The sequence below is a fragment of the Lissotriton vulgaris genome, chromosome 11 (genome assembly GCF_964263255.1).
Source record: "Lissotriton vulgaris chromosome 11, aLisVul1.2, whole genome shotgun sequence".
In the NCBI taxonomy this organism is placed as follows: Eukaryota; Metazoa; Chordata; class Amphibia; order Caudata; family Salamandridae; genus Lissotriton; species Lissotriton vulgaris.
The window spans coordinates 511,953,419-511,971,426 of NC_141699.1; the positions used below are offsets into that span (position 1 = coordinate 511,953,419).

At 42.8% G+C, this 18,008-nt stretch overlaps 1 protein-coding gene across 1 annotated transcript in view; it reads right to left on the reverse strand.

Moving 5' to 3' along the window:
• ADD2 (adducin 2) overlaps positions 1 to 18,008 on the reverse strand; it is a 440,390-nt gene that overhangs the window by 376,364 nt on the left and 46,018 nt on the right. Inside the window, exon 2 of the mRNA XM_086943577.1 lies at positions 13,532 to 13,743. Coding sequence (XP_086799703.1) covers positions 13,532 to 13,714 — 183 coding nt within the window. The 5' untranslated portion in view covers positions 13,715 to 13,743. The remainder of the gene's footprint in view (positions 1 to 13,531; positions 13,744 to 18,008) is intronic.

Genomic DNA, 18,008 nt, shown 5'->3' on the forward strand with positions numbered 1-18,008 from the left:
AACAGATCTGGGTTAAATCCATCGTTTTTTAGGTCTCGCCTGTCGATGCGCATGCGCATCGAGCTTGCGAGTCTATGGGGGCTTATCCACTCTTTATCCAACTTGCAAGGAATCGTGGCGATTCCTTGCAGTGCACGAGAAATTTAAGCTCAATGCGCATGCGCATTGAGATTAAATGCGCGTGCACATGCCCCCAGCCGCCTGCCTTGCCTACTCTCTCTCTCACAGCCTCCCCAAGCTCCGCCCCCTCACTTCTTGATTGCACGGCCGCTAGGCCGTGCCTCCCCTACTCTCCTCCCCCCTCCTCCTCCTACTCTCCTCCCCTGCCTGCCTGCCGTGTCGCACCTCTCCCCTCTCCGCCCCCTCCCCTGCCCGCCGTGCTCTCCCCTCCTCTCCTTTCCCACGCTCGCCTCCTGAAAGTCGTCTTCGTTTTGTCTCACCGCTCTCCGTTTACTTTCCTGCCTCCCCCTCTTTCACCCCTTTCTATTTTATATCTCCAATTTTCTCCTTTTTAGTTTTATTTATTCCAGTTCGTGTCGCCTCTTTCTTCCTTTGCCCATCCAACCTCCGTTTTTGTTCTTCCTTTGTCCCTGCTCAGCAGCCCCGCATGCCTTCCCCAGCAGCACCGCACACACGCCCCTCCCCCGCTGTCCCCGGAGCAGCGCGCAGACACCCGCCCCCTCCCCCGGTGACATGTCTCTCGCTGCCTCTGTTTGTGTTGGTGCAGCGAGAAATGTTCTGTTATGTTATACCGGGGTTTTATATAGCGTGCGGCTACTCGAAAGAGTGTCCCGACGCTTTGTATTGCACACTAATCTCATAACACAATCTGTCACAATCCCGGGAAATATCACCACCTCAGGGGATTATTTATTAACAAGCGGGCTCCTGCCCCGCCTCTCTCCTCTCCTCATTCGATCTCTCTCATTCGGCTTATTCTGCTGCTCTCCCCTCCTCTCCTTTCCCACGCTCGCCTGGGAGCCCTAATGAAATGTATTGACGTGGGGGCTTAAAAAGTTTGAAGACTAGGGCTCTAGGGCCTATTGGCTTAGCCTGTGGCCAATGTTAAGCTCCAAACTCCTACAAAAGGTGATGTCACCCATCAAATACAGGTAGCCCCGCCCACACTCCACAAACACCCTCTGCCTAACAGCTGAACAAAGCCACACTTGCGTCGAAGTGGAAAGTCCCCGACGATCTCTGTTCGATCTTTAGTCTGCTTTGCTTTCACTTTCTTTTAAGACAGTAAAGTTAGCATTTCCAGGAAAGGAAGGACACCCACGCGCAGTACATGTGAATGCCCTCACCCTCACTCACCCTCAACCCCTCACCCTCACTCACCCTCAACCCCTCACCCTCACCCTCACTCACCATCAACCCCTCACCCTCAAACCCTCACTCACCCTCACTCTCACTCATCCTCACTCACCCTCAACCCCTCACCCTCATCCTCACTCACCCTCAACCCCTCACCCTCACCCTCACTCACCCTCAACCCCTCACCCACCCTCAACCCCTCACCCTCACTCACCCTCACTCACCCTCAACCCCTCACCCTCACCCTCACTCACCCTCACTCACCCTCACCCTCACTCACCCTCAACCCCTCACCCTCACTCACCCTCACCCTCACTCACCCTCACCCTCACTCACCCTCACCCTCACTCACCCTCAACCCCTCACCCTCACTCACCCTCAACCCCTCACCCTCACTCACCCTCAACCCCTCACCCTCACTCACCCTCAACACCTCATCCTCACTCACCCTCACCCTCACTCACCCTCACCCTCACTCACCCTCACCCTCACTCACCCTCAACCCCTCACCCTCAATCCCTTACCCTCACTCACCCTCAACCCCTCACCCTCACTCACCCTCAACCCCTCACCCTCACTCACCCTCACCCTCACTCACCCTCACCCTCACCCACCCTCACCCTCACTCACCCTCAACCTCACTCACCCTCACTCACCCTCACTCACCCTTACTCACCCTCACTCACCCTCACCCACCCTCACTCACCCTCAACCCCTCACCCACCCTCACTCACCCTCAACCCCTCACCCTCACTCACCCTCAACCCCTCACTCACCCTCACCCTCACTCACCCTCACCCTCACCCTCACTCACCCTCACTCAGCGCAACCACAGCATCTTCACTAAATATATTTAATAAACTTTAAGCTATTGGCAATATAAAATAAAATCCATTTTATTTACGTATTAATTATTAATTGTTTTTTAAAGCCATTGATTTTTTTATATCAATACATATAAGTCACATATAAGTCCCGTTAATACAAAACATGTTGCTTTACAAATGCTAGAGGTGTCACATTTACAAAAATTATAACTATTGGCTTTGTAAAGAAGAAAGCTATTAATTTAGCTATTTAGAAAAAACAACACATAAATAAAAAACAAAAAAATAAATAACACCTATAGCTCAAACTTTACTACTGCGAGACCTATTGCATTTCCAATGCTTGTTTTGCATGCCATTCCATTCCAGTTTAGACCCAGCGCTATGCAAATCATTCTTGTCCCTGCTCCCCATTGGAACATTCCAGCCCGAATTGCAAGGCCAAGTCCTCCCTGGACCAGAAGCGCGCATCCTGAGACTGGTTTCGGGGTATCATTCAGCATCATGCAGGCTAGCTTGAATCTGGTGGCGTAGCGAGCACAGGACCCACGTCTGAGCATACCCTTTCCACTTAGGGCAGGCAACGCAAAAAGAACGGATGATGGACGGAATGCTGAACAAATCAATTGTACTTTATGCATTAAAGAAATATAAGGCACAGCTGAGGCAATGTTATACATTATATTAATCTATCTAAATCTTATCAAGTAATATCATAGAAAAAGACACATTTTTAAAGTCCTACAAGAATTTATAAGTTCTTCTGCCACCACCGACAGATTTATGCCTTTAGCGGAGGTCTTTGAGTAATTTACCACTTTTTTTTTGTTGACAGGATTCAGAATATTCATGCATCTCTCAGTGAGTCAGGCGTATCGATTTCTTCATCAATGAATAATACTTTTTGTATAAATTCCTACTTCTTTTCTTTCACCAATGCAGATCCTGAGAAAATTCTCAAGATAATTAAAGTAGTTAAATCTGGCTCCCGGGAGGATCCCTGCCCGGAACATAATTTTCTATTTAGCATATCTCCCAAAAACATTTCGCCTTTATGTGAAATTATTAATTTTTCACTTGAAAGAGGGACAGTCCCAACGGAATAGAAGCATGCTTGTATTGTTCCTTTATTTTTTTTAAACAACTGTAGATCCTTTTATAATGAGCATCTATCACCTGATCTCTAGGCTTCTGTTCTGTGTTAAATTGCAGAACATTTTGCCTGCACGCAACTAATGAAACATATGTCTTGTAATTAGGTGCTGAAACCTGAGCAAGCTGGGATTTGCCTGTATCATGGTACCAAAGTGGTGCTCATTGTATTCCAGACTGAGTTAAGAAAGATCCTGAACCAAGATGGGGCCTCAGCACTAATTTTATTAGATTTATCTACAGCTTTTGACATGGTGTGACATGGCATTTTATTGACGAGGTTGTTAAGGATCAAGCGTCAACATTCTTTTGGTCCTTTTCAAAAGTTCACAATCAATCTCTTCTCATGGCAACTGATTGCTCCTCCTCTCTCTATACACTGGTGTCACCAAGATATCAATTATAAGTCCAACTCTATGTAATCTCTATGTATCACAACTAGTAGGTTTATCAAGAAACTTAATCTAACCTGTGTTTGCGTTGCAGATGACACCCAGATCATTCTGGCGTGTGTTTCTGGTAAAGATTTTTATACTGGACTATAAACAGTGGCTGATTGGTTATCCAGTAACTGCTTAAGATTGATCTCAGATGCACCTGAAATGTTGTTAGTGTTAAGGGATGTCCCCCCTCCTTGGTCATCTAACTCATGGCATTCTTCCTGGGGTTCAGTGCATGACTTAGTTTAGTCTGTGAGAAATAGTTGATTCCCAACTCTCATTTCATCTGCAGGTTAATATGCTTATGACTAATTGTTTTTTCATCTAAAGCTTTTGAGAAAAATAATTACATTCTTTCTAGCCTCGCCAGGCTTTACGGTTCTTTAGGAGATATTTGAAGCTCGTCCATACACAATTCAACATCTCCAAATGATACAAAATTGTTCTGCATGCTTACTTAAGATGCCTAGGCGCACGCCTATTGGGCCCCATTTACAGAGGCAGCACTGGCTGTCAATAAGAAAACATATTTTATTCAAGAGCCTATGAATTTGTTTTAAAGCTTTATATGAGCATGGATCTATACTTATTAGGCAGCTATTTCATCAGTACTTTCCCATGAGGATGCTGCGCTCAGGGTCAGCACATTATTTCAGATTTCATAGGTTATTAAGGCATGACATTGGTGCCCAATCTTTCACTTACCTGATGGGGAACTGTTAGCACACGCTCCCTTTCCAGTCAAGTTTGAAATACATTTTATTTATATTTAGGAAACAAAAAACGTGGTTCCTGTAGCAGACACATTATAGCAGGTTTTACATCTAAACTGCACTCTGTACCTTAGCACCAGACTCATTGTCTAATTGATGTCACTCGGAACCCTTCGGCAAAAAATATCCCTGTAACTCACTATTATCCATCTATAATTCAATATATTTAACATTTTCAGAATACAAAGCTTCTGTGAGAAATTGTCTATAGACTGAGATGAGGTAAGAGTAAAGGTCTGTCGCCACAAAAGAACAATTCTTTTAATTAAATTCAAAATCTTTATTTCGGTTAAAACAAACCATAAAAGAGTCATAAGCATAAAAACAATACAGTCTCTTAAAAACAACCACCAAGCTCAAACAGTATCAGTTTCCAAATAAAAACAGACCATAGGAAAGCCATGGACATCAATACAATAACTTCTCTAAAAAGAGAGGATAGTGCCAGACATTTTCAGTTACAAGCGCACTATTACAGTCGGTCCATCCTGAGTTATACAGTGCAAGCAAGAATGCAATATTAAAAAAGTTTGGGACAATAAATAGTAATAAATAATGATAATAATAAATACCAGGTGCTATTAATAATTAATATCGCTAGCATTTTAAAAACAATAAAATCATGTACAATTTAGAGGGTATTACATCCATTACATGTAACAAACAATGATGCTTCGATATTGAGCCCGCCACTCAACACATAACCTCTTTTCTTCAAAATTATTTTAGTGACTAATATTGTGTCCTTACTGGACAGGTTATTACAATTACAATTTTAGACCTCGCCTTCTTCGTACTATTGCCACTGCAAGGAGAAATCGACTTAAACTGAAAACGATGGTCTGTGTTGTATCACCTTTAAACACTCTTTCTGCTTCCTTAATATGTCTGAAGCCTAAGAGGCGGCAAATAGGCTTTAGACACTTTTTCCTAATATGATGATTTGCCGGGCATAAGAATAGAACATGAGCCTTATCCTCCCTTGCGCCAATATCACACAATTCGCAACTTTCTAACAAGACATTCCCTGTAGAACCCTTATTACATGCCCATTTTGATGTGTTGGCTTTAATTTGAAGAATGCCATAATGAAACTTTAGATACAATGATTTTGCTATGTTTGGTAACATTTCGTCCATGAAACATTCAAATTTACTTTCTACTTTCACATCAAAGAACTTAAGAGTAAGTGCTCCAATTTTTGGGTTGTGTATTGTGGAATTTAGGACAGATTCCCAAAACCTTTCCAGCAATAGTTTTTTACAAGTTAGGGTCAGAGAACCGGGGTCTGTCCAGTAATGGTATAATCCCAATTTAAGGAGCCAGTTTTAAAATATGGGTCAGCCATGCCAACCGAGTTGTGTTCCTTATTTCCATAATTTCTTTTAAGGCTTCTCTGTAGTCCATTAATTCGTCGGTTGACCACAGACGAATCCAATATAGCAACGGACGTAGAATAGCATGGTCATCGAAACGATGTATGTTCAAGTCTAAAAAGCAAGGGATTAAGGGGGTGCAAGGTAGTACTGCTAGTAGTTGTCTAAAAAAACTATTTTCATGTACTGAAAAAGCATGTTTGGCAACATGGCCCCACAGTCCTGCCCCATATAGTGTGGCGGATTGAGCTTTATACTTAAACAGCTCAATTGCGGGTGATAGGGCTCCGGTATAACTATTTCTGTGCCTTCTGGCTATAGGTGCTAGGTTTGGTGTTAAAATTGATTTGGATTTTTCAATTTGTGGCTTCCAGTTCATTTTTGTATCAAGTGTAATACCCAGATATTTAAAACTATGCACATGCTCGATCATTTCATTGTTAACAGTAATTACATTATTAAAACTCTTGTGGGGACTAATTGTCATATACTTTGTTTTAGACAAATTAATCTCCAGCTTCTTATCCACACATTAGGATTGGAAATTGTTAAGCAGGTTCTGTAATCCTCTTGGGGTATGGGAGATTAAAATGGTGTTGTCTGCAAATAGCAAAGCCGGCACTGCTTGACCACCCAACTTGGGAGAGTCATGCTCGCAGCCCAAGAGGGAGTCCGGAATGTCATTTACATATAAGGAAAAAAGAGTAGGCGCCAGCACGCATCCTTGCCTGACGCCTCTCTTTATATCTATACATTCCGAAAGCTCGCCGTTGGGACCCCACCTCACCCTTGCGTAATTATCCTCATGCAGCCTAATGATTTGTTGGAGGATTTCCCCGGGGACACCCTGATTCCTTAGTCTTATCCACAACTTTCCCCTGGGGACAAGATCGAAGGCCGCTCTGAGGTCCACAAAAGCGACGTAAAAGTGAGAATTCCTAATATTAATATATTTCCATGTTAAACATAAAAATCTAAAAACTTGATCGACAGTGCTGATTTTCCCTCTAAAACCAGCCTGGTATTTAGTTGAAATAGAATTTTCTTCAATCCAAGCATTTAGCTTGCTTAGCACTTGACGAGCAAAGACCTTTTGAAGAACATCTATCAGACTGATAGGTCTGTAATGTGCTGGGTTGAGTCTGTCTCCCTTTTTAAAAATGGTCACTATTTCAGCGCCCCTCCAGGTCTCGGGAATTGGGGCACCTCTTGCAATTTCATTACTAAGAAGGTTGATATACGGGGCCCACAACATGTTCTCGGGCTTCCAAAGGTCCCCAGGTATTTTATCCGGACCTGGTGCATTCCCAGATTTTATTGCATAGATGGCTGTTACAGTGCCTGTCATACTAAATGATAAGGGTGCCGTACTTAAATTTAATCTGGTTTCTTCTTCAATACACCTTTGCTCATGTCCACCACATGAATATAATGTGGAAAAATGTTTTACCCAAACATTTGCTTCTATGAACGAGTCCCTGGACGGTGTACCTTCTTTATTTCCCCTGGCTAAAAGACCCCAGAACGTGGACTGATCTTTTAGTTTGCATGCTTCTAATAATTCAGACCAAACTTTTTCATCCCAACCCTTTTTTGCCATTACTATTGTTCTAATGTATTGCTTCTTTTTTTCTCTTACAGTTAGTATGTCTTTCCCTTTTACAGCTGTTATCAGTTCCTCTTTGGCCTGACGGCATGCTTTATCATACCATATTCCATCCTTTGGGGGGATACTTTGCCCGGAGCATGCCCGTTTAGTTACTTTGGTGATTATTTCACTGAGCCCCGTATCAATTTTTCATGCACCTCTGTTAGTATTGCCTTCAACTGAAGGAGACATAAACTTTACATAGAGTTTGTAGATTTTCTTGGTAATGCAACCATTTCCCATGACTATGGGCCATTTCAATGCCCTACGGTTGTTAGACTCTAAAAGTCAATACTCGTACTATGGGTATAAGGTATCACCTCTGTTGGTAGCGTGATCTTGAGAGTGTCAGAGAGAGCGGATAGTGATCGCTCTCTATGCGATCTTCCACCACCAGATCTAATGTCATCGGCCACAGACTTAGTGAGACCATTATATAGTCCAGGTGACTAGCACAACTACCCCGTCTAAGAGTAGGTTTACTCGGGCAGTCTGACGGTAAGCGGCCATTACAAGGACACAGGCCATGTCCCACTATCAACCTTAGTAGTTGCAAAGCCCCTCTTGAACAGGATACTGTTGAACTGGCCTTGACTCCTGGGATGTTATTGGTGTTATCTTCCAGCTTGAAGGCATTTTCAAGGCCCATTATGGGGTCGAACCTCCGGTTGAAGTTGCCTCCTATAATCATCATAGTTTTATAATCAATACTAGAAATAATGTTATCTAGTTTAACTATGGTCTCTGATTCCTTATTTGATGATAAGGGTCTGTTGTAAATATAAAAAATACAGACTTCTCTACCCTTAGTGTCGTTAAACTTTATGGCCATAATGTCAGGACTGTTACAGTCAATTTGCTTATAGTCAGTTCCAAATGTTATCTTTGTCCAAATTATCAGACCACCAGAGGGTCTTCCTTTGTTTGCATTAATTGCCCGTATATGGAAGGATCTATAACCTATTTTAAAATAGTTGTCCACCCCCCATGTTTCTTGGAACAAAACAATGTCCCCATTATCAATATAATCGTACCATGCAGGGTCACTCAGATTTTTCCTTATGCCTGCAATATTCCAAGACACTAATTTGACTTCAGCTTGGGGCCTATTGTCCAATATATTGTGTTCCGTATTTATGACGCCTTCGGTCATCACTATTTTAGGGTCAGCGTTTCCTAGCTGTTCAAGCTCAGTCAAAGTGGGGCCTTCAGGAGTACTTCCCTTATTTTCCCCTTCACTGGAAGTTGTTAAACTTGTCCCCCTTCTCCTTTGAGAGAGCAGCCCTTGTATCAACTAGGTTCCTTCCTTCTTTTTCTCCCAGTCAGTCAACCTCTTCTAGCCCATATAGCCCAGCGTAGCGGTTTTTAGTGGCTAGTAAAAAGTTAGTATTTAAACCGCCCCTCATCCTTTCCTTTGCCATTGAAAGGCAGACCAATGGTGGCATACCGCCAAATTGTAGATGTAGGTAAGATCTTGGGTGCCAATTCCATTCCTATACATATAGTGTTGTTCACTGCAAATGAACCTCGCTACGTGCCTATCCCTGAAATTTACAATGATTGCATCCCCAGATATATCCTTTGGTCTTCTGCCAACCCAATTGGCCCTTCTGACAAGCAAGACTTCTCCATTCATATCTCTAGGAATCGGCCTGTTCCTGTTTAGCCAGAATGTCACTTTATTTTTTAATTCTTGGTGAGATTCTAGTTTTCCACTCTTCAGTTCGGGAACGCCAGTAAGTACTACTACATATGGTAATGACTCTGGCGGTAAGTCAACACTAGCCATTGGGGATGTCGAGCTGCTACCATCTTTCGCTTTGGCTACGCTTTTAGGGCTAGCTCCCTTCCACATCTCACATCTGCTTGTGCTACTAGTGGGGCCTTGTTCACTTTTACCAAGAACTATATTTGCCTGTTTGTTCGTTTTAGGACCGTGTTGTGTCGCGGTCTCTAATGATTGCACAGCGGCTTCACTAGTTACAGCCCCTGGTACCGCTGCAGATTCCCTTGAAGGGACCATACCATTTTTCAATCTTTCTTTGGCCTCATATTTTATCAAGTTTTTTAGAGAGAAGAAGTTATCTAAGGTTGTCTGTTCGAATCTCTCCAGCCTTTCATTAACCACTTTTATCCTTTCAAGAAGGGGGAGAATCAAAGATCTTACAACTTGCTCTATGTGAGCAATTGGTCCTCCAGCTTCCTGAGAGGTAGAGATAGAATGTATTGGATTTATTGCCCCACTGTCTTTTGGAGTTGCTCGACCATCAGACAGTGGATCAACACCTGGCAGTCATGAGGTCCTACTTACAGATGGTCCTTGCTTCAAATTTGTTGAATCAGTGGTTTTCGGTGTTTTAGGATTTCTCCCTTTATATGTGATCTCTAATCTTTTCCTCTTTATGTTTCCTCCGATGTTAGCTCGTGTCTGTGGGTAAGATGTTACAGTTTTGCGTAGATCGTTATTTGGAGGGACCCGCTCTACTAAAACAATTCCATCAGAGCTTAATTGGCTATCTTCCTCATTGGTTGATAGGATAGAAGGCCTTTCTACCACATTAGGGGAGGTAACTTGCATTAGGGGCCCCAGGGATAACCGTCTAATGTACATTGGGTCTAAAGAGAGATGCCGTTCAGTGACGGCAATTTCATGCTCGAGGACTGACTCCGCCCGGGTGATAAACTGATCCAGCGTACTACTCACTGACCCTCCCACCCCTGTTTTCTTCCTCTTTGGCATTATGGCTAGACCCCCAGTAAAATCAGCAATACTCGCAGCCCACAACAACGGTTAGCAGTCAAAGATAGATCAAGATATTGTGCCTTACAGTTGTCCAAATGTTCGGGGGGTTGCCCAGCCCAGCCTTGTCCTGCCTAGGACGGACTTAGACGGCCCGCCCTTTGCCCGGGCTTAGCCCGGCGCTGCCCGCGCACGATCCCGCGACGCAGTGGCTGCCCTCACTTATCAAGCGCCTCCGGGCGCGGAAATGGCGGCAAAGGAGTCTGGGGAATGTAGTCCCCCTCCACACAGCGGCCGCTAAGCTGGATACTGCGGCGGCGGGAGGGAGTCAGGAAAAGCCAGAGGGAACCAGCAGTAAATGCAAAGCAGGTAGGGAGTGTTTCCACACAAGTGTCCTGGCGGCGCCCGCTCCACCGGGGCTGCCCTCACTTATCAAGCGCCTCCGGGCGCGGAAATGGCGGCAAAGGAGTCTGGGGAATGTAGTCCCCCTCCACACAGCAGCCGCTAAGCTGGATACTGCGGTGGCGGGTGGGAGACAAGAAAAGCCAGCGGGAACCAGCAGTAAATGCAAAGCAGGTAGGGAGTGTTTCCACACGAGTGTCCTGGCGGCGCCCTCTCCACCGGGGCTGCCCTCACTTATCAAGCGCCTCCGGGTGCGGAAATGGCGGAAAAGGAGTCTGGGGAATGTAGTCCCCCTCCACACAGCAGCCGCTAAATTGGATACTGCGGCGGCGGGAGGGAGACAGGAAAGCCAGTGGGAACCAGCAGTAAATGCAAAGCAGGTAGGGAGTGTTTCCACACGAGTGTCCTGGCTGCGCCCGCTCCACCGGGGCTGCCCTCACTTATTAAGCGCCTCCGGGCGCGGAAATGGCAGCAAAGGAGTCTGGGGAATGTAGTCCCCCTCCAAACAGCAGCCGCTAAGCTGGATACTGCGGTGGCGGGTGGGAGACAAGAAAAGCCAGCGGAAACCAGCAGTAAATGCAAAGCAGGTAGGGAGTGTTTCCACACGAGTGTCCTGGCGGCGCCCTCTCCACCGGGGTTGCCCTCACTTATCAAGCGCCTCCGGGTGCGGAAATGGCGGAAAAGGAGTCTGGGGAATGCAGTCCCCCTCCACACAGCAGCCGCTAAATTGGATACTGCGGCGGCGGGAGGGAGACAGGAAAGCCAGTGGGAACCAGCAGTAAATGCAAAGCAGGTAGGGAGTGTTTCCACACGAGTGTCCTGGCGGCGCCCGCACCACCGGGGCGGCCCTCACTTATCAAGCGCCTCCGGGCGCGAAAATGGTGGCAAAGGATTTTGGGGAATGTAGTCCCCTTCCACACAGTGGCCGCTAAGCCGGATACGGCAGCGGCGGGAGGGAGACAGGAAAAGCCAGCGGGAACCAGCAGTAAATGCAAAGCAGGTAGAGAGTGTTTCCACACGAGTGTCCTGGCGGTTCTTTAACAGTTTTCATGCCTAATGGATCTCCATGCCTCTTCTTGACATGAAGTACAACTATTACCCTTCCTTTGCCAATGTCATTGTCATTCGAACTACTTGTGGGTGAAGAAAAGGCTGTCACAATATAAATGAATCATCAGGGATTACTTTCTTGTAAAAGAAAGTCCTAATTTAAACATAATGGTTGTATCTCCTATCATCTCAGGGCAACCTAGGATTCTCAAAGTCATGTACCTTTGCTGATTATTAAGCCTTCAAAATGGATACTCAAAATTAACCACTGCAGAAATGCAATCCCAGTCGTTTTATTTATAATCGAACATCGTTGGTTTATTTGACAGATGTAGTATGCCTGCCTTCCCACAAACTATCACCCTGATTTACAAAGTGTTTAAAAAAATCGCAAGCCCTCAGATTCAGTAGATCTGATAGTTTACCACTGCAAAAATACTTTTTGTAATTTCTTAAACCCAATTAACTATTTGGAAAAGGTTTTCCAAATTGTTAAATGGGTTAAAAAAACATTTATTAAACGCTATTTGTTAGGGTGGGTTTAGGAGCGTCTCTTCCAAAAATCAGTCCCTTAAGAGATTAATTAATGTTTTGCGACCAAAATCCAGTCAGAAAATATTAATATTTTACCACCAATTCAAAAATAATGGTAAGCCATTTTCAAACAGGAAGGGGACTGCAGGAGATTTCTTTCCCTTCGCGAATAATGACAAAATATTTTTAGGAGTAAAACAGTGGTCCACTGGACTAAATGGGATTACTGCCTACTCCTCACAGACATGATGGTCTGCTGAATCGTAGGGTTCTTGCCAATCGTAGTTGGTCCAAATCTGTGGCCTGCTTCATGCATTTTAGTGAGGTAGATCGAATTGCAACTTGTTACAATTTTTGAGAATTAACCTACTGATACATAGGTCCGTTTGGAAAATTCCTTTCCCTTCGCAAAAAGTCAAAGCCCAATTTGCAACCACTTTTTGCAACTGGGAAATTTGTTAATAAAGACCTATTTCTTTTTTACGGTTTGGAAGGCACCATCGAGCTGGAATTCATTCTTATCTACACTCATTCATCAATGTTCGCTTGCTTCTTTTGTCATGGTTCACTCACCCTCTATCTTCTCTTAATTCACAAACTGACAGACACATGTAGACTCTGTGATGTCATGATAGATAATACAATTCTGAAGGAAACATAGCACAGAGCTAAGCAAAAACAGAAAATTATGACAAAAAAACAATAGCCTTATTACTGATGCCAAATTTTCAAATAATATTACGGTGCAGTGGATCCTTAACTTTGTGACTGCCTCTAGACATTGTGCTTCAAGAAAACCACTTGCTGGTAATGATCTCCTTTATATGCTGACCTTTATCGTGTGTCTATGTTTCTCTTCAACTCTTTTCAGGATCTTTTATTGCTTTTCCTAATTCATGAAAGCCATTATTTGAATCCCAGGGACCTCTACGGCACGTTGGGGAATTAAAATGGCAGTAAGTAGTCGCTCCCTAAATCCCTTTCCAGCCAAAAATAATGTATCATATCCTACTCCAGAAACACATACCCAACAGCTTTGTTATTTTTTCGATCTGTGTCATCCCCACACAGATCTGAAAGAAACTGCTCAAGTTACTTCTGTAGGCAAGCTGATGACATACATCTTTTTGTCCCGGGTATATCAGGTGTTAATTGCTTAGAAACAAGATACTCTGTAAGCAATAAAAAAGTACTTGTATTTGCCAACAATGCAGTCTGAAATCTGGCTAATATTGTATATTCATAATGTACTGTGATAAAACATTCACTTACTGGACTCTGAAGAATCATGGTCACACGTTTCTTCTGTTCCATGACATTGAAGTCCTGTCTGAGACCAGCAGCCATGTTGTGAAGCCTCAAATATTCAGGATCACCCTCAGAAAGCTGGTCAATGAGGCTCTGCTCAAGCTGAGGCGGGGAAGACAATGCTTCCGGAGTAGTGGCGGTGCTCATCTTCACAATCTGTTCTTAATCTTTTATATCTAAAGAAAATACAAGCTATGAGTCAATATATAAAGGTAAATATATTTCAAGCACATTTCTGGATTGTTAAACCTTTATTACGTGCTTCTTGAAAGACATATAAAAAATGTCAAACAACATCAGAAAAGATTACTTGGGAAGAGTGATCTCTTGGGCAAATCTGTGAATGCGCCTGTCCAAGTTGCAGCTAATGTCAGTTAACTGCAGTAACCGGCATGGGGATTAATTAAGTAGTTCAAGAATTTGGTATCCTTAGTGTGTGACAACTTCAGGAGGTTGTAAAAAGATTAAAGTTACATGGGGGAAATGTTCATGCTTATTGCATCCATCACCAAATGTGCACCAAGTTAAATAAATGCTCTCTTGGCTACCCTAGTGCTTACAATACAAAAGACACTTAAGTATCCTCAAATATTTGTTACAATTTTTGCTCAACATAGTGCATATGTTGTTAATATAGAATTCCTTCATTTTTTAATTCAGTTTGTTGCTCTCATGTATTTCATAAATATATTTTACTCATATTATTGATTTAAACACATGAAACAGAGAAGTACTGTAGGAATATATATATCTTAAATTGTAGTCTAAATTTTAATTCATTATGTGGGGCAACAAGTGCTTAATTTTGTTTGACTTTCAAAACATGTTTTCAAAGAACTATGTCTTTGACAGAGTAACTTTTGGGATTTAGGATCGAATATTCAATTAGAAAATTTTATTGGAGTTTTTGTATTTACAGATGTTCTTCATATCAACACAGTCCATTCTATTATTATGTTTATTTCGACAAAATAGGTCATAAAAGCATTTTCAAAATAGTAGACATATCCATAAAAACGGGTTGTCACAGGCAAAAGCACAGAATCCAAACAGTAGAACCAGAATGTTAAAATCAGTTAAAATAAATATCAAAACATCAAGGAGTTGCATAAATGAATGGCAGATTTCTAAAATAAACTCAAAGACAAAGGACCTCAGATCGAAGCTACTGGAGGTATAATAGCACGATTCTACAGTTTTTAATGTTGGCTTTCTTAACAGGTGGGATGAGCAAGCACTTAGACAATTCTCTATAAAATCTACAAAAAAACAAACAGTGCATAATAGATTGATCTGAATATTCATCACAAGGGCAGCAACAAAGAGAAGAGACATCATAATGCCCAAGGGGGAAATATAACTTCCATCTTATGGAACCCAACCGAAACCTGGCAAGAAGAGATCATTCCTATGTATTTTTGACCCTCTCAAGATATGGTTCCGTCCTGGAACCGGTTTGGAACAATACATAATTACTCCGGGATTCTGAACTGGAGATGCTTGACTCCCTATCCCTCACTCGTTTCCCAGGGAAATGTTACTTTACTCACCCTGGTCTTCCTTCTGAATGGAGGATGAGTTGGAAAATAGCCTAGGTCTGCCATAATTGGAAAGGTTAGACTGTAGATACGGAAACCAGGGTATTGATAAACCAGGCGCACAAGCCAAGCAATCCTCTATAATGTCCCTGCTAAGGGAAGCTTGCGCATTGGACCAAATAGAGCACCAAAATAGTAGGGGAGCTAGTTTGATTCTATCCGCACCATAGTCTTGGCCGATGTCCTGCTGGAATTAATTACAAAAGTGCCAGGGGGGGTTGTTGTGCAAGACACACTGCAAGCTCAGTCGCTTATAAATGCTAGAATCAGAAAGCTCAATGTTATGTATGACTCCACTAGACAGTCTTACATTTTCAGTTCAGAATACTTTCAATTTTTAGTTAAGAATATTTTACATTTCAGTATGTGTAGACCTGGGGGTAGATGCATCAAGCTTTTTTCTTGTCGCAAATGCTGAGTTTCGCAAAATAGCAGCGTTTGCGATAAGAAAAATGGAAAATGAGATGTATCATGCAAAAAGTTTGCAATATTAAGGAATCGTAAATTTTGCGATTCCTTAACATTGCGCAAGCATTTAGGAAGTCGCAAATTGCGATTTCTTAAATGCTATGTATGAAACATTTCATTTTAGCGAATTTTGGCTAAGAATTCCCAAATTACCACCAACTTGTAGTTGGTGGTAATTTGCGAATTCTTTTACAAATGCACTTTATGCAATTTGTAAAGGTGCCATGTGACGCTCATACATGCCCTTAGGGCATGTATGTGCGCCACATGCGCACACATGTCATTTTCAGGGGGGCAGCAGGGTGTTTTTGAGACACCCCTGCACCATTGAAATTATTCTCAATTTGCGATTAGCAAATTGCGGATCGCAAATTGAGAATAATTTAACATTCATTCCTATGGGCCTCCTGGCCCATAGAAATGAATGGGAAATTATTCCTTATTTGCAATTAGCAATTTGCTAATCGCAAATAAGGAATTTTAAGAAATCGCTAAAAAAAAGCGAATTTCTACAAACATGCCATTTTGCAATTCCAAAATAGCGATTCCTTAAAAATCGCTATTTGGAAATCGCAAAAGGGTATGTTGATACATCTAGCCCTTACTTTCCTTTCTAAGTAGAGATTTAGAAATCACATGATACAAAGTACCATTGAATGAAATACTTGAACTGGTTAAAGGGGCACACTGGGGCATTGGGATAAAGGAAACGTCAGGTTCCAGAATGCAAAGCAGTTTTAGCTCAAATCTAGGACTCTAAGGAAGTGTCAACTGTCACTGAAGGCAGCCCAAATCAATGGAGAAATCTGAGGAAATACCAGATTTTCGTGATGAAAAGGAGGTAAAATTGTCTCATACTACAAGGAAAAATAACATTATGTAGGTGTCCGCTGCTCACATCCGCCTTCGTTTTTTGGATGAAGTATTCTGAATTGAAAGAACCTGTCAGCTTACTAGGAAATTTATAATAATAATAATGGAAATACATGCTGAAAATAAAGATGACAAGGCGGCTGCGGAAAACCCTAAAGAAGCGACAAACATTTTAGAATCTAGTTTGAATATATACATATATGCTGTAGGTAGGGAGAGCTATACAGGGAGTATGGAGGTATGTGCTGGACAGAGAATGATATCCAAGAGTCGTGTGCACAACTTAGACAGTGAATGGCAGCAGGCTGCTTGGAAAGAGAGGCCAGGGCAGAATACAGCTGGTGCAATAGACAGGGCTGTATTGTTCAGAAAGTTGGGCAATGAGCTGTGCGTGGAGTTCTGCAGATAGCGCACATGAAGTTGGCTCCGAGTGGTTAGGGGTGTGCAGAGTGGGCAGCTGTAAATGGCTGTTGAGAAAATGGGGATGTGCATAGTATCGGATTGTGCAGAGAATGCTGGCATCTGCAATCTGTGCAGTGGGTCAAAGTGCAGAACATAATTGAGTTAAATAAGTAAGGCCTTGTAAAGTAGACTTCAAATTAAGGTGTTGACAAAATAAAAGGCTGCCAGGAGAGTGCAGTTCTTACCACAGTATGGGCTCCAAAGAAATTAGGCTTAAAGTCAATGAATGGGCAAAGGGGGCTCTCAGAAAAATGTGCGAGTTGCTTGGCCTTTAGTAGCTCAGGACGATTTTCACTGATCAGATGTAGTTCTCACTACAGATAAGGTTGGAGACCACAGATCTAAATTGAAGCAAATGCATTTTAATTAATTGGTGAAGGCAGGAGGAAGAGTAGGAGGTAAGAATGAGACTAGAAAGCTATATGGTATTGGCACAGAAGGATTTATCTTCCAAGAATCCCAATTACAAAATGTCACAGTGGCCATCTAAAACAAGGTCTGAAAAACCAATACTATGTCAGGACCAGAGGCGAGGAGTCTGATCATTTTTCTCTCACTTTCTTGCATACAGAAACCTTAAAACAAACTACCTTTCCCAGAAAACCATAAGTGAAAGAGAAAACATCATAACCAATTAGCACTCAGACCATTTACGGTTGTCCATGATCACTGTTCATGTCCCTCTTTCTTCACTGCTCAGCAGCCATGAGTTAACTGTTTTCATTGGTTCCCAGTGTTGTGGTGCATATTTAATGTGGTTTCTTTTCATTGTTTATATGCCATTTTTGATGCTTTCATGGAAATTCTGCCTCCTAGTACTTGTGAGCGCTTAATGTTTGTTTATTTTGCAGGTTGCCGTGGGTGAGCGACTCAACGTTTCTCACATGGCTGAGATTAGAGTTTAAGGGTGCTGCATGCTAGTGGATTTGCTCACCGGCAACTAGAGGACTCTCATAAAAGCAAACAAGTTGCTCCTCTGGATACGCGAGTGTTGAGCTCCGTTTCTGCAGTTGCAGAGATGCAGCCTCGCATCACGGAGC